Source organism: Schistocerca serialis, chromosome 4 (genome assembly GCF_023864345.2).
Source record: "Schistocerca serialis cubense isolate TAMUIC-IGC-003099 chromosome 4, iqSchSeri2.2, whole genome shotgun sequence".
In the NCBI taxonomy this organism is placed as follows: Eukaryota; Metazoa; Arthropoda; class Insecta; order Orthoptera; family Acrididae; genus Schistocerca; species Schistocerca serialis.
This window is the reverse complement of record NC_064641.1, coordinates 229,992,860-230,016,015: the sequence shown is the minus strand read 5'-3', so window position 1 is coordinate 230,016,015 and position 23,156 is coordinate 229,992,860. Positions and strand designations below refer to the sequence as shown.

General features: G+C 40.1%; 1 protein-coding gene across 1 annotated transcript in view; it reads right to left on the bottom strand.

Moving 5' to 3' along the window:
* Nucleotides 1-9,746: 9,746 nt before the first annotated feature.
* Nucleotides 9,747-23,156, bottom strand: part of LOC126473958 (lipid droplet-regulating VLDL assembly factor AUP1-like) — a 94,783-nt gene continuing 81,373 nt past the window's right edge. Inside the window, exon 9 of the mRNA XM_050101328.1 lies at nt 9,747-10,436. Within this exon, the coding sequence (XP_049957285.1) occupies nt 10,287-10,436 (150 nt within the window). The 3' untranslated portion in view covers nt 9,747-10,286. The remainder of the gene's footprint in view (nt 10,437-23,156) is intronic.

The window sequence follows — 23,156 nt, the reverse complement described above, 5'->3', positions numbered from 1 at the left end:
CAATAGCATCAGAAAAGTAGGATTTTTTAGGTCAGTTCTGTGATGTAATGGATAGCGTAAGGCCTCCACTTGTGGATGGTTGCAAGTTCGAATCCCATCATGTGCTTTAAATTTTATTCTTGAATCTTTATCAAAATGACTTTGACCATTACTTTTATTCAGTTAAGTGGTTTAAATGCAATATTTATTTCTATTCTTTTGTCCCAGAATTTTAATCACTGTAGGAACTTTTTCATTTGTTCTCATTTTTACTTCGATCGTTCTTTCAGAACATGAATTTCATTATATTTATTTGTTACAATATTTGAAAATGGCTATTTTTTATGGTAATTGTCATACAAATATTTAAAGCATAGCCTACATTCCTACTGCACTATGGACAAGAAATAAAGACTGAAGTGAAAGAAGGACTTATAAGAAAAATGAAATTCAAGCAAAATTAGGAATAGAAATGATGAATGCAATAACATATATGTAAAAAATAAGATGACATAAAAAAAATTCAAAATTTATATATAAAATTGATGTAAATCACATTATCAAGTAGAAAAAGAATAAGAGGCATAAAAATGAGACCAAATGAACAAGTCGATATCATGATTAAACTGCTGCGACGAAGGAATAGAAATAAAAAATTAAATTTAAAGCAAAATACTGAATAAAAATAATTATCATAAAGATTTAAAACTAAAACAAATTTAAAGTATCTGATGATTTTTGAACCCACAGCATTATGCATGCGAAGGCCTTACCCTTTGCATTACACCGCATACCCAGCCCATATAATATTACTTTTTTTTTAATCACTATTAAGCATTGTGCAAATTTAAATTTTTTTTCTATCAATTACTCGCAATCGAGGGCCCACCAGGGTGAATGGGTGCAGGGTGTGATACCTTGGTCTTAACCTACATCACCATACAGATGGTTTCAGACTGTAGCGCCTAGAACCGCTCGGCCACTCCGGCCGGCTCAGAAAGTCAGTCCCAGTGCTAGTGACCTCTCCTTGTGAGCTATACCTCTCTGCCTTCTGTAACCTTTTTTTTTTTTGGGAAGTAGTTTAGAAAAGAACATTGAGCCTTCTTTTCGAGAATAAGCTTTTAACGACTTCCGTAAACATTTCTCTGCTGAGAAAGCAACATATTTCTTGAATTCAGTTTGGGAAGAACTAAACAAAAATAATTAGCCTGTAGGCATGTCCTGTGACTTCTTAAGTCTTTTATTGAGTGATCATAAAATTCTACTAGGGGCATTGAAATGTTTTGGTATTAATAGCATTCCTCATACCTAGATGGAGTCTAGTTGTTATTTTTAAAAAATTGGAGTGTCACATTAACACATGATATGTCGTGGACAATTCACAGGAGGGAAGCATTAAATATGCTGTTTTTCTTCTTGACCAACATAAATGACTCAACTAGGATCTTGGAGGACTCTTAAAAAACTATAATGTTTGCTGATTAAACAAGTAGCTGATAAAAGGTCCAAACACATTCATACCAGATACAGCCAGGAGAATAATGCAACAGGCTTACAACTAGTTCACAGGCAACAGTTTAAGTCTAAATCTTAGAAAAATTAATATTGTGCACATCCAAATAAATAATGACGACTTACAGGTACCAAAAGTAAAGATCAATGGGCATACGTGGAATTCTTGGCATACAGGTAGAAATGACACTAGCAGGTAGATAAGTTAGCCAAAAAGTTAAGTTACAACTAATTTGCACATAAATGTCTATCAATGCACTCACCTGCACACGAGATTGCTAGCATAGCTTCTTTTAATACTGTCCTACGGCACAGACAGACATGAACTTTGTCAGTGTTTAGAAAGCCAATAGTTGTCTACCTTAAGCGAATGCTTTGTATGAAATATTAGATGAAAACAATAGCTGCACAGTATAAAACATATAATGGACATGTGTAGTACAGCACAGCTCAGCAGAAACCAAAATGAAGTATAAGAATGGGATAGCTGTGAAAATTTAAGGACAGAAGTTTGCTACATTATTTCTGGATTAGTTCAGATTGAGTATTGAGTGAAAATCGATAGTAGGTGCTGATACATGAAAACAATTGTGCATAATCCTCCCAGAAATAAAAATGATGTTGGCAAGAAAACAGTACAGCTGCATATGAATTTCACTGCCTAACAAAATGGTTCACGAAGCCTCGGTTTTCAAGAAGAATTAATTGTATTACAACAAATGGGAAAAGGAACATATTTTTCAGAGCTGACAGTCAACATCACTGCATCCTTGGCCACACTGAAAATGGGGGAGGGGGGGGGGGGGGGGGGAATGGACCATGTGAGAAAACTGGTCTCTCACTGCACCAAGAATCCACAATGACCTTTGCTGCCTCAGAGGAGTCAGAGGAGGTGATAACCTCAGTCTCCCTCCCTCGCAGGATGCAAATGGTCATTGAGGTAGATGGGATATTAAGTGGTAAAGAAATCTAATGTGTCCTTTTGACAGGCAAAATTTCTTTATCACAAACTGTTCATTCTATCAATTTGAAGTGTTCTATAAATTAAATAGACTAAAGCAATAAAACAAAAATATTTGCCAAAAGTAGGATTTGATCAGAATACAGCCAGCAAGCAATAGCTTATTAGTCTGTGAACTATGCCACCTAGCTATGAAGTCACTTAACTCCACCTCACCTCACCTCACAACTTCAAGCTTCTTTTCCAAGTATGACCTCCTATGACAAGCAGCAAATTTTCTTCTGTGTTTTTAAAGAGTGTGCTTCGCACTGAATGCCAATAAAGCTTAACTTCCACTGTAACACTCAATTACAAGTGTCCTTTTCTTTTATGAGCAGCACTATTATTCTGCAATACAACTTACTCATGCATAACATGTGGGCAATTCAAATTTCAGCCACTCCCCTTATTTTATTGTAGGTGTGCATACTACCACTTAAGTGTGAATTTGAAAATCTGGAAAATAGTCACCTATGGCTGGATGGTGTCTTCGGTAATATTTTAAAGCCACAAATTCAATATTTATGTAGATAACCAGAAAATGTAAAAGACAGAGAGAACACCATCAGGCTATATATTGGGAGAATAAACACATTAAGAGGATGTCATTTGTGGATGATCAGTTTGTACAACACAGCAAAGACAAATTACAAACAGCATTACATGAACTAAATAAATGCAAGCTACAATCTGATTATACCTCTAACCAAAACTAGAACCATGGCCTTTTTAGGTATTCACCCAGTACAATCAAAATATTCCTCAATAATATCCGATAGAACAAGTAGCCCATTTCAAGTATTTAGGATGTGACATATGAAACAATGAGAAGTTCAGCCTCTTTACTTCCACCTCGACTGACATCTCTGCCCAAACTCTTTGCCTTTACAATTGTGTGTGTGTGTGTGTGTGTGTGTGTGTGTGTGTGTGTGTGTGTGCGAGCGCAACAAACCTCTCTCCCAATCCGAAACCTCTGTCCTATCCAAAGGCCTCACCTTCAGCCCCACTACCAGATTCAACCAAACAGCCCTCGTCAAAGATTTACAGTCCTACACTCGTACTCTCTGCTGGAAATATCACTTTGCCACAAAGAAAAATGATCCTAATCCTACCCCTAATGATCCAACTCCCCAAGACACTATCCAAATTGAACCCTGCCTGGAACAGTTCCGTCCTCCGTCACAGCGGGACCCACCTCCTCTTCCTCAAAATCACCCCCTCCAAACCTTCCAGGAATTTCTGACTTCCAGCCTTGCCTCTCAATCCTTCATAAAAAACCTTAATCCTACTCCCAACATCACCACTGCTGAAGCCCAAGCTATCCGTGATCTGAAGGCTGACCGTTCCATCGTCATTCTTCCGGCGGGCAAGGGTTCCACGACAGTGGTACTTGATCATCGGGAGTATGTGGCTGAGGGACTGCGTCAGCTTTCAGACAACACCACATACAAAGTTTGCCAAGGTAATCCCATTCCTGATGTCCAGGCGGAGCTTCAAGGAATCCTCAGAACCTTAGGCCCCCTACAAAACCTTTCACCTGACTCCATCAACCTCCTGACCCCACCGACACCCCGCACCCCTACCTTCTACCTTCTTCCTAAAATTCACAAACCCAATCATCCCGGCCACCCCATTGTAGCTGGTTACCAAGCCCCCACAGAACGTATCTCTGCCTACGTAGATCAACACCTTCAACCCATTACGTGCAGTCTCCCATCCTTCATCAAAGACACCAACCACTTTCTCAAACGCCTGGAATCCTTACCCAGTCTGTTACCCCCAGAAACCATCCCTGTAACCATTGATGCCACTTCCTTATACACAAATATTCCGCACGTCCAGGGCCTCACTGCGATGGAGCACTTCCTTTCACGCCGATCACCTGCCACCCTACCTAAAACCTCTTTCCTCATTACCTTAGCCAGCTTCATCCTGACCCACAACTTCTTCACTTTTGAAGGCCAGACATACCAACAATTAAAGGGAACAGCCATGGGTGCCAGGATGGCCCCCTCATACGCCAACCTATTCATGGGTCACTTAGAGGAAGCCTTCTTGGTTACCCAGGCCTGCAAACCCAAAGTTTGGTACAGATTTATTGATGACATCTTCATGATCTAGCTCACAGTGAAGAAGAACTCCAGAATTTCCTCTCCAACCTCAACTCCTTTGGTTCCATCAGATTCACCTGGTCCTACTCTAAATCCCATGCCACTTTCCTTGACGTTGACCTCCATCCGTCCAATGGCCAGCTTCACACGTCCGTCCACATCAAACCCACCAACAAGCAACAGTACCTCCATTATGACAGCTGCCACCCATTCCACATCAAATGGCCCTTCCCTACAGCCTAGATCTTCATGGCAAACAAATCTGCTCCAGTCCGGAATCCCTGAATCATTACACCAACAACCTGAAAACAGCTTTCGCATCCCGCAACTACCCCCCCGACCTGGTACAGAAGCAAATAACCAGAGTCACTTCCTCATCCCTTCAAACCCAGAACCTCCCACAGAAGAACCCCAAAATTGCCCCACTTGTGACAGGATACTTTCCGGGACTGGATCAGACTCTGAACGTGGCTCTCCAGCAGGGATACGACTTCCTCAAATCCTGCCCTGAAATGAGATCCATCCTTCATGAAATCCTCCCCACTCCACCAAGAGTGTCTTTCCGCCGTCCACCTAACCTTCGTAACCTCTTAGTTCATCCCTATGAAATCCCCAAACCACCTTCCCTATCCTCTGGCTCCTACCCTTGTAACCGCCCCCGGTGTAAAGCCTGTCCCATGCACCCTCCCACCACCACCTACTCCAGTCCTGTAACCCGGAAGGTGTACACGATCAAAGGCAGAGCCAAGTGTGAAAGCACCCACGTGATTTACCAACTGACCTGCCTACACTGTCAAGCTTTCTATGTGGGAATGACCAGCAACAAACTGTCCATTCGCATGAATGGACACAGGCAGACAGTGTTTGTTGGTAATGAGGATCACCCTGTGGCTAAACATGCCTTGGTGCACGGCCAGCACATCTTGGCACAGTGTTACACCGTCCGGGTTATCTGGATACTTCCCACTAACACCAACCTGTCAGAACTCCGGAGATGGGAACTTGCCCCTTCAGTATATCCTCTCTCCTCGTTATCCGCCAGCCCTCAACCTCCGCTAATTTCAAGCTGCCGCCACTCGTACCTCACCTGTCTTTCAACAACATCTTTGCCTCTTTACATCTGCGTCGACTGACATCTCTGCACAAACTCTTTGCCTTTACAAATGTCTGCTTGTGTCTGTGTATGTGCGGATGGATATGTGTGTGTGCGCGTGCGCGAGTGTATACCTGTCCTTTTTTCCCCCTAATGTAAGTCTTTCCGCTCCCGGGATTGGAATGACTCCTTACCCTCTCCCTTAAAACCCACATCCTTTCATCTTTCCCTCTTTCCTTATGAGGCAACAGTTTGTGCACACACACACACACACACACACACACACACACACACAGAGAGATATCCATCCGCACATACACAGACACAAGCAGACATTTGTAAAGGCCCTTAGGGGGAAAAAAGGACAGGTATACACTCACACATATCCATCCGCACATACACAGACACAAGCAGACATTTGTAAAGGAATGTTTCCCTCTCACACACACACAAACACACATTCACACACATGACCACTGTCTTTGGCTTGCGATCAATGAGTATGGCCCAGCAGCCAAGGACAGTGGTTGAGCACACATGCGTGTGTGTGTGTGTGTGTGATTTGTATTTCTTAAGAAAGCCTTCTGGCCAAAAGCTTGTGTGTTTAGTAGTCTGTTTGTTGTGCCTGTTTGCAACTCAACATCTCCCCTAAAGGATGCAACATTATCATATTATCAATATACAAATTTACAGAAAACAAACTAACACTTACCATTGTTTACACTGATCAGCCAGAACATTATGACCCCTGACCTACTATCGATATAAGACTGTTCAGGCGATAGCAGCGTCACATTGCAAAGAATAACTGCTAGTCAAACACACGCACATTGCATGCGGTATAAGTGAGTGTGCTGTCCACGTGAAGAATGGGGAAAGCACATGATTTATCCGAGTTTGATGGAGGGCAGGTTGTGATGGCCCGGACGCTCGGCACAAGCAGTTTGGAAACTGCAGGAGTGCTGTGGTGAGTGCCTTCGCCATGTGGCAAAACCAAGGTGAAACCATGTCCAGACACAATGGGTATGGGTGGCCACCCTCTCACAGATGTCGTAGGGCTGGGCAGACAGGTAAAACAGGAGAGGCAGTGACTGTGGGAGAATTAACGTCAGATTTTCATGTTGGACAGAGTTAAAGTGTGTGAACACACAGGGTACCGAACACTCCTAACAATGGCCTCCAAAGCCGACAACCCATGCACGTGTGCATGTCAACACCACAGCATCGGTAACTAGGACTGAAATGGGCACTTGACCATTGACACTGGACATTGGTACAGTGGCAGAATGTTACATGGTCTGATGAATTCTGAAACCTTAATCATGTCAATGGGAGGGTGTGAATCCATCGTTTTCACGGGGAATAGCTCCTCGACACCTGTACTGCGGGATGGAGACATGCTGCCGGTAGCTCCATTACGCTCAAGAGAACATTCACTTGAGTATCCATGGATCCAGTGGAGCTCATGCAAGGCAGCATGATGGCGATGTAATATCTTACACTGGTTGCAGACCGTGTATACACCTTCATGATGATCATGTTTCCCAACAGCAGTAGCAGCATTTTTCAACAAGATAACGCACCGTGTCACAAGACGAGGAGTGTGATGGAGTGGTTCGAGACACAGTGGTGACTTCCAAATTATGTGCTGCCCCCCCCCTCCCCCCCCCCAAGTCACCAGATCTGAACCCAGTCTAACACATCTGGGATGTGAATGAATGTGGCATCAGAGCTCATCATCCCCCTCCCCAGAATTTAAGATAATTAGGTATGCTGGGTATTAGGTTGGTGGTCATAATGTTCTCGCTGATCGGTGTATGTGGTACAATAAAGAGAACAGTTATATGTAAAATAAGGAAAGAGACAACTCAAAATTTCAGTCATGTCCCGGTTTATTGTATGGGGCATAAAGTTGGATGCTGGGAAATAAAGAATTATGGGAAACAGAAGCATAAAAACTGAAATCTGAAGATCTGTGAAAGGCTGTACTAGGGAAGACAAAATTAGAAATGAAGTAATAACGCAAGAATTAGGCTTGCAACCAATAACCCAAAATGCAATCCAATAAAAAGAAAAATGGGGAGAACATGTACTTTGTACGTGTACTACAGTAACAATGGGTTGTAAACCATAGTACAAGAGATGTGAAATGGTTTTGCTGATCACTGATTACCCAGTTGTTTCTATGCTAACATGGTGTTGTGGATCTACATCTCATTCACAGTAATAAATCTGGTTGTATTCTTTTTCATACAATTGATTCACCGCTGAAAAATTTTCACATCTGCTTTGTTCAGTACTCATACATACATACATACATACATAGCATACAGCATCCATATGCAGAAAACTTTCTCATTTTCCACAAAAAAACATTTCACTGTTTCTCTTTTCCTTCCTCCCTTTTTTGGCCCTCTTATCACAGCACAAAACTACTCACTACAAAAGTGTTCTTACATGCCATTATGTGCAGTAGAGAAATTTAATACAGAGCCACTTGAACATGAACATGAAATAGCTCTAAATCAAGTACATAATCAATTTCTATACATCATACCACCAGCAACTGACCACATGCTAAAAAATTTATGCTTACCAAAAGATAATTTTTCCAATGGCTGGACATTATGGCACTAAAATGTGACAAATCTGCCTCTTTCACGGAGAGAAGGTGGCGACGGGTGGGCAAACAGATGGGGCGGGGGGTGGGGTGGGGTGGGGGGGAGGGACAGTATGTTTCCTCACAGTATTCACACATTCTTTGGAACATTTTCAACATCATGGTGACTGAAACTGATCGATTAGTCAGTACAAAAAAGTACTGGGTTACAAAATAAAATCTAAGCGAAATGAACTATCAAGTATTTAAATAAAAGTTTCTAGGCTCTCTAACAGTTCAACAAAGAGCCAATTTCTAAATTACATATTGTCTTTGTTGTTTTATTTTAATTAACTGGTGTCAAATGGAACAGAGCAATTGCTTATATAATTGCTGTTAACCTTCATCCGAGACAGCAATTAAGATAACAACTTGTACTAACAGTATCAGTCATTATTACTTATATGCTCTTTACGAACTTTTGAAAGTTATTTGAATTACTGTAACAACAGATTTTAACTTTTAGGCAACACAGCATTTTGTTACACTTGACAACCTCTTACAAATGCAATCTGAAAAGTAGAAGGACCATTAAATTATTTCTTTTAGATAGCAATAACCTTAATTGAAGGTACTGAATTATTTTCATTATTTTACAGGGAACAGAATAAATCAAATTTGCGACTTCTGCTTCAATTTGTGACTATCTTCCTTGCCTTTGTCAACACATTTCAATGTTGAGATATCACTGTATTTAGGAAGGAAAAGAAGCGCCATATGTGCAAGCAATAGCAATAGCACTAAAAAATACTCTTGCCTGCTTTTGTCCCCTCTCTAGAATCTGTCACAAAGAAGTCAAACATCAGAAGCCTGCTATTTTCATTGCAATGATTGTATCCAGAAGGCTTTTATCTCACAGGTGAGCTCAATGGCAACTCATATTCTTTAAACAGTTATTTCATTACAATTTCATTCTTGAAAACTAAAAACTAAAATCAGTTATTTTCAGTGCAAAAATATCCTTTTAACAATATGTCAGATCATGAAAAGAATCTACACAAATTTTGAAACTGCATATAGCTTTTTATTTAAAGAGAATTTATTTTGTGTCAACGGAAGAAGGTATTTTTCTGTGCATATTTCTTATTTGCACTGACACTAAATAGTAAATTTTGTAAGAACATGAATAACCTCCATTATCTGATTTAATTGTCAAGCTCAACCAACATCAATTTCCTATCAGTGATTTTTAAAAAAAAAAAATATTTTCTGCATCTGAAAAGTCTTGCTCTCAAGGTCACACTATTTAATGCAAGGACATTATCTCCTGATAAAACTGTAACATTAGCAACTATCATTTAACTGCCCAGTTTCATACATGTACTCGGTCCCTTGTTATGCTTGGCAATGTTATAGTAGTGTTGATGTCTGCAACCAAAATTAGATACTGTATTATATTTCTTACATTGTAAGAAAAATGTTCTACACACTTTATTCTGTTTTACAGAAGTACAAGTAATAAATCAATAATATCCGAAAAATGCATAATTACTTCCGGCATCAGTACAAAATCAGTTGTGCATTAGCTTAAGACAAGAAATCCATGATTAAAATTTAAAATTAATTTTCCATTCAATATGTATTATTTTTCTTTCTGTTATATGCTTATGATGATGCAGGGTAATCTAAGTACAATTTTTATTCCCCACTAGCATTCTTCACGTCCATACAAGAAGACTGCAAGCAGTGTAATTTCATTCAATCGATTTTCGGTATTGTCTTCCAAGAGATCCCAAAATAGCAGCAATTGCCATTTAACACTAAAGAGGTACATGACTTTCATACAATATTTACAAGTGGCTGTACAACACTCTACATAAAAAAGTCAGTCTCACATGACCAGGATTTTCCTAAGACACTGATTTTATGTCCACAGAACAACATTTTCTGTCACCATTTGGTAGATAACTGAACTGGCCATTGAAGTCTTGCTTAACAGTTAAGTCCCATTTTCAAACCATGTTTTTCTATGTACTTCTGACGAGCATTTTCTATAAGACGTGCTTTACGTTCATGAAATGACTGCATACGCTCCTGAGCAGATTTTGGGAAGCAAGGCGGGCAGCTTTCTGAGCTGGTGCTCTGCAAAAAGAAAAACAGAAAGTACATTAAGTGAAGAATTCTCATCTGGTATCAAGTAAGTTACTCTTCAAAATTTAAACTGCTAATGCTGACAAGGATATAAACAAAATGAACTGAAGATCAAGTGTTGCAGAAACCATCTTTCTATTTCGTAATGCATATTTTGGGGCAGATGTCCATAAAATTATGGGAACAAAAGCCCTGTCTAAAAGTCCACCAAGTGAAACATTACAGTTGTAGTTTCCTGATTTTCCACTACATTCCCTTTCACTAGCTTATGGTTCCCATGTTGGCCACTAAATAGAGTGAACATGTTGCAAAAGCCTGTGTATTTCTCATCCTCCTCCTCCTACACTTTTAGGCCTTTGCCATAACAAGTTTCTGTCGTGAATCAGCAAGTCTAAACATAGCTAGACCAATACAGAAATTGTACGATATGTATAACACAGCCAACAGCTTGCAACAGGATTTTACTTTAAACTGGCTTCAACTATGGGTGTCTTTATCAGAAAATCCAAACAATTACATGTAGTAACAGGTGAACAGATTTAAGAGCAACATATGCTTGTCATATAAAATACTTCATAGGAAGACAATATTTAAATCATATAAAATTACAGACTTCAGAACTGACAAAGTTGGTAATTGTCAGTAAAGTTATGGCTACATAGTGTACAGTGTGTTATGCCATGTATCTATAATTTTACTGACAATTAGCAACCTTATGTCAGTTCCAATGTCTGTAATGAAATATTAAGGTATTTCTAAGCACGAAGTAAATTTTTACTCTACTCTTCCCTTCTCACTGACTCTCACATTCACACACAAGTTTTAACAACTAACCCAGGGAAACTAATTGAGTGGACCAAATGACATGGAATTCAGTCCAAAGGAAACAAAATAACATGGGAATGCAATTTAGAACTAAAGACAAACCCAGGTAGCTGATACATCGATCAATTCAATGATTCTGTGCTTGATTTAATTTGTAAACAAGTTCATAATGCACCTTAACATAGATGGCTTATCAGTAGGAATGATGTAGAAGCTATATCAATTGAGACTATTTCTGGAGGACAAATTCTGTAAAAGTTATATGCTTAAATGAATTTGTAGGGGAGTTGGAACAGGTTTGGAAGATCAAGCATTCGAATAAATGAAAAGCACCAGTTTGCTTTTGTTCTACAATATTACTTTTATTGTTAACCAGTTTTCGACTTACAAGGCCATCTTCAGACATAGTTCAACCTCCTGATGCAACCTGGTCTAGTACTAATTTTATTTTATTTTATTAGTTTTGTTTATTAATAGAAACTGTTATGTAAGCATGCTATTCCTATTTTGTGCTAAAGGTTTTCCTGTCTACTCCATTGTTATTTATGTACTGTTCGGTTTTTACATTTTCATTGCAAAGATGTTTGAACATAGCTATTAAAAAAAAACAAAAACTTATAAGCTGCGGTTAACAATAAAAGTCATATTGGAGAACAAAAGCAAACTGGTGCTTTTCATTTATTATAATGTTGTTCGAGCAAGAACCAACAGAAGATTCTGTTAATATCAAGCATTCTAGTAAAGCATATGCTAAGTTTTGCAGTCAGACAAAATTTAAATTGCTTGAACAAGGAAATACTAACTGAAAGCTGCTTTAGTTTAGTTTAGTTTATTTTAGTTATGTCATGTTCCATAGATAATTTTTATGATTATTTTATCGATGTGATATGGAACAAGTAAGATTACAAGATATATACATACACACACACACACACACACACACACACACACACACACACACACACACACACATGAATAGTGCTAATATTAATATTACTGCAATTTTTAGTTCTACACCTGCAACTACATGAAACTCTTCCATGGAATAGAAGGAGTTGTCCAAAAGAAATGATTTTAAGCTAGATTTAAAACTTGATCTGCTACCTGACAGACACTTTATGTTGTTGGGCAAATGATCAAAGATTTTTGTTGCTGAATGATGTACTACTTTTTGAGCAACTGACAGCTTTAACAACGGATAGGAAAGGTCATTTTTCCCTCTAGTGTTGCACATATGAACATCACTGTTCTTCGCAAATTGAGATGGATTATTTATAACGAATTTCATTAGCGAATATATGTACTCTGATGGTGCAGTTAAAATACCTAACTCCTTGAACAAGTGCCTACATGATGTCCTTGGGAGAACACCACTAATTATTCTCACTGCTCTCTTTTGTGCAATCAATACTTTACGTCTAAGTGGTGAGTTACACCAGAAAACTATTCCATAAGACATTATTGAGTGGAATGCAAAGCACATTAGGAGGCTGATCTGTTTATTACCAAGACTAGCAATTACACAAAGAGCGAAAGAAGCTGAACTTAATTGTTTGAGAAGCTCAGTAATATGCTTCTTCCAGTTCAAGTTGTCATCAATGTGAACACCCAAAAATTTGGAGAAATCTACCCTGTTAACTGAGCCCAGTTCATGTGCTACATCAATTGCCAGTATGGCTCTATTTGGTGTACAGAACTGGATATAGTGAGTTTATTTCAAAATTAAGGGAGAGTCCATTTTCTGAGAACCACTTAATAAATCTTTCAAAGACATCCTTAACAATATCTTCAGCTTCTTTTTCTGGGATGGGATTTATTACAACAGTCGTGTCATCTGCAAAAAGTACTAGTTCAAATAGTTAGCCAGGCTGTTTCCTGCTCCTCCCACTATAAGAAATGGTCCTCACCATCACAATCTTTGCACAAGGCCCCAAGGTTTTCTGTAACATGGCTAAGCTTAGCACTAGGTTTCACAATGCTTGTGACCTGGTACTTGCCTCTTAGCCTATCCTGTAGCAACTGGCCTACACTTCTCCCATGACTGCTACCTAACAGCAGGACTCTCTTCTTTCTGCTTGACTTTACTCCCGACCTAGCATTACAATTGTTACTATGAGTCTGCTGCATTCTACTTTGCTCAAAAACAAAATGTTAGAATACTGAGTATTCATTATCAGCATATATCATATACCTTCCTATTCAGCCACATGAGCATTTCTATACAAATTTGAAATGTTGCTGAGTAGGTTGGCCATAATTCTTACTGATTTCAACAGATATAAAAGATGACAGACTTGCCATTTCTCTGAAGGACTTGTTGCCAACACATGGCCTAACATTAAGTTTTAGTGAGTACACTTGAGTAACAATCTTCTGCAACATGTATAGATAATATAGTGAGCAGTACAAATTATTTTGCTACAGATAAGTTCATATTAGACCTTAACAATATAATAAAAAGGAAAGTTGCTACTCACCATACAGCACAGATGCTGAGTTGCAGATAGGCACAACAAAAATACTCACACTACGAGCAGCAGCACCAGTGCATGATGGGAGTAGCAACCGAGTGGGAGTGAGGAGGAGGCTGGGAAGGGGAGGTGAAGAGGTGGAAGGGTAGGGGTGGCGGACAGTGAAGTGCTGCTGGCGAGCATGCAGGGACGAGGTGGAGATAAGGTAGGGCAGCTATGTGCAGTCAGGAGGTTAGAAGGATGACAGGGGAAAGGTGAGGAGGGGTAGCGGAAAAGGAGAGTTCTGGGTGGTACTGAGTTATGAGGGTAAATCTCCTCTGTGGCTGGACAGTGGGACTTTGGTAGGTGGTGGGAGACTGGAAAGATAACGCACGAGAGATTTGTTTTTGGACCAGGTTGGGAGGGTAATCACGGTCTGTGAAGGCTTCAGTGAGACCCTCTTATATTGCCAGAGGGACCACTCATCACTGCAGTTGCGGACATGGTTGGCTAGGCTGTATGGAAGGGAATTCTTGGTACGGAATGGGTGGCAGCTGTCTAAGTGGAGGTACTGCTGCTGGTTAAATGGTTTGCTTCACTGAGTCTCCACAGTTCCTGTCCCTTCACTACATGGTGCCCTGCTTGTCACTATTGATGCCGCTTCCCTTTACACTAAAATTCCTAATGCCCATGGCCTTACCGCCATTGAACACTACCTTTCCCAATGCCCGATGGATTCCAGACCAACAATCTCCTCCATAGTTGCCATGACCAACTATATCCTCACTCACAATTACTTCTCCTTTGAAGGTATTACCTACAAAAAAATCCAGGGTACAGCTATAGTCATCCGCATGACACCATCCTATGCCAACCTATTCATACACCACTAGAGGAGTCCTTCCTAAACACCCAGAATCCTAAACCCCACACTTGGTTCAGATTCGCTGATGACATCTTTGCAATCTAGATCGAGGGTGAGGACATCCTGTCTACATTCCTCCAGAACCTCAACAACTTTTCCCCCATTTGCTTCACCTGGTCCTACTCAACCCAACAAGCCACCTTCCTAGATGTTGGCCTCCATCTCAAAGATGGCTACATCAACAGCTCTATCCATATCAATCCTACTAATTACCAGCAATAACTCAACTTCGACAGCTGCCACCCATTCCCTACCAAGAAGTCCTTTCCATACAGCCTAGCCACCCGTGGTCATCGCATCTGCAGTGATGAGTGGATCCTCTCAAAAACAGCCTGTAATTAGCCATCCAACCTTGTACAAAAACAGATCTCGCATGCCTTATCTTTCCAGAGCCCCATCACCTCACAATGTCCCACTGTCCAGCCACAGAGGTGGTATCCCCTCTTAACTCAGTACCATCCAGGACCGGAGCAACTAAATTACATTCTCCGCCAGGGTTTCGACTACCTCTCATCTTGCCACGAAATGAGAAATGTCCTGCCCTCTATCCTTCCCACCCCTCACACAGTGGTGTTCCGTCATGCACCAAACCTACACAATATACTCGTCCATCCCTATATGACTCCTACACCCAACCCATTACCTCATGTCTCCCTCTAATAGACCTAGATGCAAGGCCTGTCCCATACATCCTCCCACCCCCACCCCCACCACCACCCCCACCACCACCACCACCACCACCACCACCTACTCCAGTCCAGTCACAAACATCACCTATCCCATCAAAGGCAGGACTTCATCTGAAACCAGTCATGTGATCTACAAGCTAAGCTGCAACCAAGGTGCTGCCTTCTATGTGGACATGACAACCAACGAGCTGTTTTCAGCACGAATGGCCATCGACAAACTGTGCCCAAGAAACAAGTGGATTACCCTGTTGCTGAGCACGCTGCCAAACATGACTACTCCATTTCAATGAGTGCTTCACAGCCTATGCCATATGGACCCTTCCCACCAACACCAGCTTTTCTGAATTGAAGAGGTGGGAACTTTCCCTGCAATATATCCTATGTTCCCATAACCCTCCTGGCCTCAACCTTCGTTAGTCATTGTCCTCACCCATCCAGCTCCTTCCTTGTTCCCTGTTCCCATTCCAGCACTACTCAGCCCTCATTCCACCATCACACCCAGTCTTTTTACTTCTCTCCTTTTCCACTATCCCCCTCCCCTCACCACCTCTCCCCCTGCCATCCCACTAACCTCCCGACTGCACATAGCTGCGCTACCTTATCTCCATCTCATCCCTGCACGCTCACCAGCAGCACTTAACTGTCTGCCACCCCTACCCTACTACCCTCCCCTTTCCCATCCCAGTCTACTCCTTACCCCCACCCAATTGCCACTCCCGTCATGCACTGGTACTGCTGTTCACAGTGCAGCTTCAGTTATCTGAGACTGCAGTCGCACATAAATCCCAATATAGTGCAACACAGATCAGGAGTAGTCAAATTTACTCATTTATCCTGCCATAAAGTGGCTAGCATTATAAAATCCCTAAAGAATTTAAGATCTGTGAGATGGGATGAAATTCCAACAAAAATAATAAAGGCAAGATGTGCTAATATTGTATCCCTACTTTGCCACAAAGTTCACCGCACAATTATGATATAATTACTGCTAGGTTGCAGCAGTAATGAAAAAACAAGACAGTCAACGTGAAGTGTTTCAAACCTAGAAAATACATGATGAAGGGGCCCAGCCACCACCTTTTCTTGTGTCACTTATAAGTCAGTTTCATCTTTTTGCATGTATTTCTGCTGTACTGCATTTAGCAACAATATCAATTATCAACCTTTTACATTCAAACACTGAGTTTCGAAGAATATGCTCTGTCGTAACTTAGGAAAAGTTGTCTATTTCCAGCTAGTGAAATCTTATTGGCTGACGACTTGTTAAGTCACCCAATAGCCAGTGCAGACACCACACCACACTAACACATGGAAAGTGAGCCCACATACTGGATGTGTGGAGAGGAGGGAGTGGCCCTTCAACGACGGGAGTGCAAGAAGGGGAAAAGCATTTTGTGAAGTGCTGAAAATATACTTTTCATGCAGATGATGTGCTATGACAGAGATGTCACACAGAAATAGAACAGGGATTTTTGCGATAGAACATTTTAAAGACTTTCGTGATCAAATCTAATATGATACTGTTGCCGCAACCACGTACACAACTCGCATGTATACTTCACACCACACACTGTAGATCATGAAGATTGGCAGCAGTGATAAAGAGCATGAAATGAACTGTAGCATCTGAGTTTTCTTGCAAATTTTACACAGTTCACAGAAATTTACAGAGCAGACTTCTAATAAGCTTGTAACATCAATTGGGGAAGTAAACTCATTTTTGCATGTGTGTGTTTCTCTCATGAAGTCTAAAATAACATTTTTAACACTAGTGAGCATACAACGTGCAGGTTGTAAGAAAAGCATTAAACAATAACAGCGATGGTGACAAAGTTTGTCATTAGTCAGGCTTCAGCTACCTAAGGCTGTGGTCGTGTGTGTGTGTGTGTGTGTGTGTGTGTGTGTGTGTGTGTGTGTGTGTGTGTGTGTGTGTGGGCTGTAATCTTACTTTGTGACAGCCTTTTTATTGTGCCTATCTGCGACTCAGCATATCCATTATATGGTGAGAGGCGACTATCCTGTTCATAATATTGTTAAAGTTTGTCATTAAGCAGATGTCCACATTTATGCTTATGGTTTAATTGCTTAGCTGTTGGTACTTGGTTTAATTCAACATGTTCGTCAATTTTTGCTTTTTTTTTTTTTTTTTCTGGGTGAGAACAAAGGATGATCTCTCAAAAATGCCTGTTTCAAACATATAATTTATGGTCAGGGCATGTTGGAAAATAGCTCAATTACCTTGTACCCAGATATCAATTTAAATTTTTTGACGAATTTTTACTTGCTGTTACACATCCATGATTTCTTAAGAACTGATGAAATTCATTACCACAGATTAGTGTATAAACATTGAATTGTACATTTAATTTCCTTCACTTAGACAGATTTTATACAAAGTATTGGAGAGGATTGTGATTTTTAATCATATATTCCAATTAAATGTGTTTTTATTTTGGGAGGTTTTAACATTTTCCTCAATTTTGTATCTTTCAATTCTGGACCACATGAAAATGTAAAATAGGGGTTTCACTGTACCAGTTTTTGCTAAAATATTTGAGCAAACAGTGTGTAATCGATTAGAGAAGTATGAGAAAAACCACAACATTATTCTTGATTATTAGTGTGGATTTAGGACAGTTCAAAGCACTGTGCATGCTATGAATGAACTGATCACTAAAATAAGCAGATGCCTTGATAACAAAGAGTGTATATATATGTTATCTTTAGCGACCTCACTGAAGTGTTTGATACAGGAAACCAGAAGCTGCTGCTCCACAAAATAGCAGCTTATGGCTTCCATGGAAAAACTTTAAGCTTGTTCTCATCCTATCTCAAAAATAGAAAACAGAGGGTAGTTATAAAACAAACAGGTGAGAAAGCCTGTTCTAGTTGGAAGGAAATAGAAGCAAGCATATCCCAGGGGCCCATAATAGTTCCGTTAATGTTCCTGTATTACTTACACAATGTCTCATGTAAAGCAAAATCAGAAACCATTGTGTATGCAGATGACTCAACAGCAGTAGTTTGCTTTAAAAACAATGAAGAACTGGCACAGAATACAAAACAAACTCTTCAAGAAACAGAAAACTGGATAAATAATAATGCTGTGAAACTGTACATTACAAAAACATAAATTGTACCTATTAGGACCAAACTGCTGAATATATATCACAGTTAAATTATGAGGGCATAGAACTGACCACTGCGGACTCCATAAAATTTCTTGAAGTGACTATAAATAAGAACTCGTCATGAACTGATCTTGTGGATTGCTTAGTGTAGCGATTAAACAATTTTGTTGATGCAGTGAGGATTCTAAATAAAGTAACTGATTTAGTTGTGAAGGAAATTGTTTATCATCCCTATTTTATATCAGCTCTAAGATATGGCACAGTTTTTTTGGGCATCAAAAAAGGTAACCCCCTCAGTGAATTCAGGATACACAAAAAAAAAATCGTCAGGGCTTTGATGGGAACAAACATCAGACAATCATGCAAACCTTCATTTGTAAGCCTTCACTTAATGGCAATATACAGGGTGTTACAAAAAGGTAATACAGGGTGTTACAAAAAGGTACAGCCAAACTTTCAGGAAACATTCCTCACACACAAAGAAAGAAAATATGTTGTGTGGACATGTGTCTGGAAACGTTTACTTTCCATGTTAGAGCTCATTTTATTACTTCTCTTCAAATCACATTGATCATGGAATGGAAACACACAGCAACAGAACGTACCAGCGTGACTTCAAACACTTTGTTACAGGAAATGTTCAAAATGTCCTCCGTTAGCGAGGATACATGCATCCACCCTCCGTCGCATGGAATCCCTGATGCGCTGATGTAGCCCTGGAGAATGGCGTATTGTATCGCAGCAGTCCACAATACGAACACAAAGAGTCTCTACATTTGGTACCAGGGTTGCGTAGACAAGAGCTTTCAAATGCCCCCATAAATGAAAGTCAAGAGGGTTGAGGTCAGGTGAGCGTGGAGGCCATGGAATTGGTCCGCCTCTACCAATCCATCAGTCACCAAATCTGTTGTTGAGAAGCGTACGAACACTTCGACTGAAATGTGCAGGAGCTCCATCGTGCATGACCCGCATGTTGTGTCGTACTTGTAAAGGCACATGTTCTAGCAGCACAGGTAGAGTATCCCATATGAAATCATGATAACGTGCTCCATTGAGCGTAGGTGGAAGAACATGGGGCCCAATCAAGACATCACCAACAATGCCTGCCCAAAAGTTTACAGAAAATCTGTGTTGATGACGTGATTGCACAACTGCGTGGGGATTCTCGTCAGCCCACACATGTTGATTGTGAAAATTTACAATTTGATCACGTTGGTTGGTTGGTTGGTTGGTTGTTTGGGGAAGGAGACCAGACAGCGTGGTCATCGGTCTCATCGGATTAGGGAAGGATGGGGAAGGAAGTCGGCCGTGTCCTTTCAGAGGAACCATCCCGGCATTTGCCTGGAGTGATTTAGGGAAATCACGGAAAACCTAAATCAGGATGGCCTGACCCAGGATTGAACCGTCGTCCTCCCGAATGCGAGTCCAGTGTCTAACCACTGCGCCACCTCGCTCGGTTGATCACGTTGGAATGAAGCCTCATCCGTAAAGAGGATTGAGACATTGTTGGATGAACCATTCGCAGAAGTGTACCCGTGGAGGTCAATCAGCTGCTGATAGTGCCTGCACACGCTGTACATGATACGGAAACAACTGGCTCTCCCATAGCACCTTCCATACAGTGACGTGGTCAACGTTACCTTGTACAGCAGCAACTTCTCTGATGCTGACATTAGGGTTATCGTCAACTGCATGAAGAATTGCCTCGTCCATTGCAGGTGACCTCGTCGTTCTAGGTCTTCCCCACTCGCGAGTCATAAGCTGGAATGTTCCGTGCTCCCTAAGACGCCGATCAATTGCTTCAAACGTCTTCCTGTCAGAACACCTTCGTTCTGGAAATCTGTCTCGATACAAACGTACCGTGCCACGGCTATTGCCCCGTGCTAATCCATACATTAAATGGGCATCTGCCAACTCTGAATTTGTAAACATTGTACTGACTGCAAAACCACGTTTGTGATGAACACTAACCTGTTGATGCTACGTACTGATGTGCTTGATGCTAGTATTGTAGAGCAATGAGTCACATGTCAACACAACCACGAAAGTCAACATTACCTTCCTTCAATTGGGCCAACTGGCGGTGAATCGAGGAAGTACAGTACGTACTGACGAAACTAAAATGAGCCCTAACATGGAAATTAAGCGTTTCTGGACACATGTACACATAACATCTTTTCTTTATTTGTGTGTGAGGAATGTTTCCTGAAAGTTTGGCCGTACCTTTTTGTAACCTCTTTAAGCTTAAAAGACAGACACACACACACACACACACACACACACACACACACACACACACACCTTTTTGACGGAAAATCTTTTACACAGGCTAATGACAGAAGGCTTCCTCCATGTTACCTTGCCATAGACTCAGCTTATTTGAAAATACACTGTATTACATGACTTTGGAGATTTGCCATAAAATACAGTCCAAGTTCAAGCAAGGCAAGTTATAAACCACATCAGTAAACACTGGAAAATATTTAAAAAGCAAGTGTTATTACTGTGTGTAAGATTTTATAAATGAGGAAGGCAAGTAGAGGATATTAATTTTTTTCTACTTTATATTATGAGCTCCTTACATGTTTTTGTTCTCTTTTAATAGAGATATGGATTCTTCTTATACATGCCCATATCTATAAACTATAAAAACAAAAATAAAAAAAATATGATCATCACAGAACATATTATACTTCTTGTTGTTGTGGTCTTCCGTCCAGAGACTGGTTTGATGCAGCTCTCCATGCTACTCTATCCTGTGCAAGCTGCTTCATCTCCCAGTACCTACTGCAACCTACATCTTTCTGAATCTGCTTAGTGTATTCATCTCTTGGGTCTCCCTCTACGATTTTTACCCTCCACACTACCTCCAATACTAAACTGGTGATCCCTTGAAGCCTCAGAACATGTCCTACCAACTGATCTCTTCTTCTAGTCAAGTTGTGCCACAAATTTCTCTTCTCCCCAATTCTATTCAATACCTCCTCATTAGTTATGTGATCTACCCATCTAATCTTCAGCATTCTATCCTCTTCTTGTCCAAACTATTTATCACCCATGTTTCACTTCCCTACATGGCTACACTCCATACAAATACTTTCAGAAACGAATTCCTGACACTTAAATCTACACTCGATGTTAACAAATTTCTCTTCTTCAGAAACGCTTCCTTGCCACTGCCAGTCTACGTTTTATATCCTCTCTACTTCGACCATCATCAGTTATTTTGCTCCCCAAATAGCAAAACTCCTTTACTACTTTAAGTGTCTCATTTCCTAAACTAATTCCCTCAGCATCACCCGACTTAATTCGACTACATTCCATTATCCTCATTTTACTTTTGTTAATGTTCATGTTATATCCTTTCAAGACACTGTCCATTCCATTCAGCTGCTCTTCCAGGTCCTTTGCTGTCTGTGACAGAGTTACAATGTCATCGGCAAACCTCAAAGTTTTTATTTCTTCTCCATGAATTTTAATTCCTACTCCAAATTTTTCTTTTGTTTCCTTCCCAACCACTGCTTCCCTTTCATGTCCCTCTACTCTTATAATTGCCATCTGGTTTCTGTACAAATTGTAAATAACCTTTCGCTCCCTGTATTTTATCCCTGCCACCTTCAGAATTTGAAAGAGTATTCCAGTCAACATTGTCAAAAGCTTTCTCTAAGTCTACAAACGCTAGAAACAGAGGTGTGCCTTTCCTTAATCTATCTTCTAAGATACGTCATAGGGTTAGTATTGCCTGATGTGTTCCAACATTTCTCCAGAATCCAAACTGATCTTCCCTGAGATCGGCTTCTACCTGTTTTTCCATTTGTCATATTTAACTTAACAAAACTATTAAAATATATCTTCAAGAGGATGTGAAAACAAACAATTAAATATGATAAGAGAAACAACTGGAAACAACAACAGTATGAAGAAGACAAAACGTACTTGTTCTGGGAAAATACCCCATTTTGTCAGCTAAATGTCTGTAATTTGTAGATTTTGAGAAAGCTTCAACAGTTTCAAGTAAATCTGTACTAATAGCCCCCGAGGAAAACAGTATTCATTCAATTTACAATATCATACTAAAAAACAAGTTGAGTCTACAGCTTTCATTAGATCTCTCCAGATTAGTGAGAAAGTCAAAATTAAAGTGGAGACAGACAATAAGACTTCACATAACCAAAACCATTTTCATCAGTTCCTGAGGAAGATTTCAGGTGTCAAAATTGGGAAAAAGAAGAAGAATACAAGTTAATGCATCATTCTGAATCACTTTCTGTGGATTACAGTGCGCTATTTGACTCCAGTGAAGATAAACTTAACGGATTTGTGAGCTTGAAAGTAGTCTTGAAATCCAGTTAAAATAAAGTATACTCAACATATCAAAAAGAACATAGTGCGAATCAAAAATGAAGTCACAGAACCAGTTTACAAGTTTTAGTATTTGTGACAGTTGAGGGTAAAAAACTACTGCATCAACAGGACAAGAAAGGAGGGAAAAAATGAGTGAAAATGGAATGCTGTGATTTTGGTAAACTAAACAGAATTTTCAGAACTAATCTTCCAATGTGTCTGAAAAGGAAAGTTAAACTTATGGCAATAAAATAGATTTTTAATAAGAGAATCATTACAAAAAGTTGAATACTTAGCAAGTAATACAGGGGTCACACTAGCAATTACTTGGTGGAACAGCAAATCAC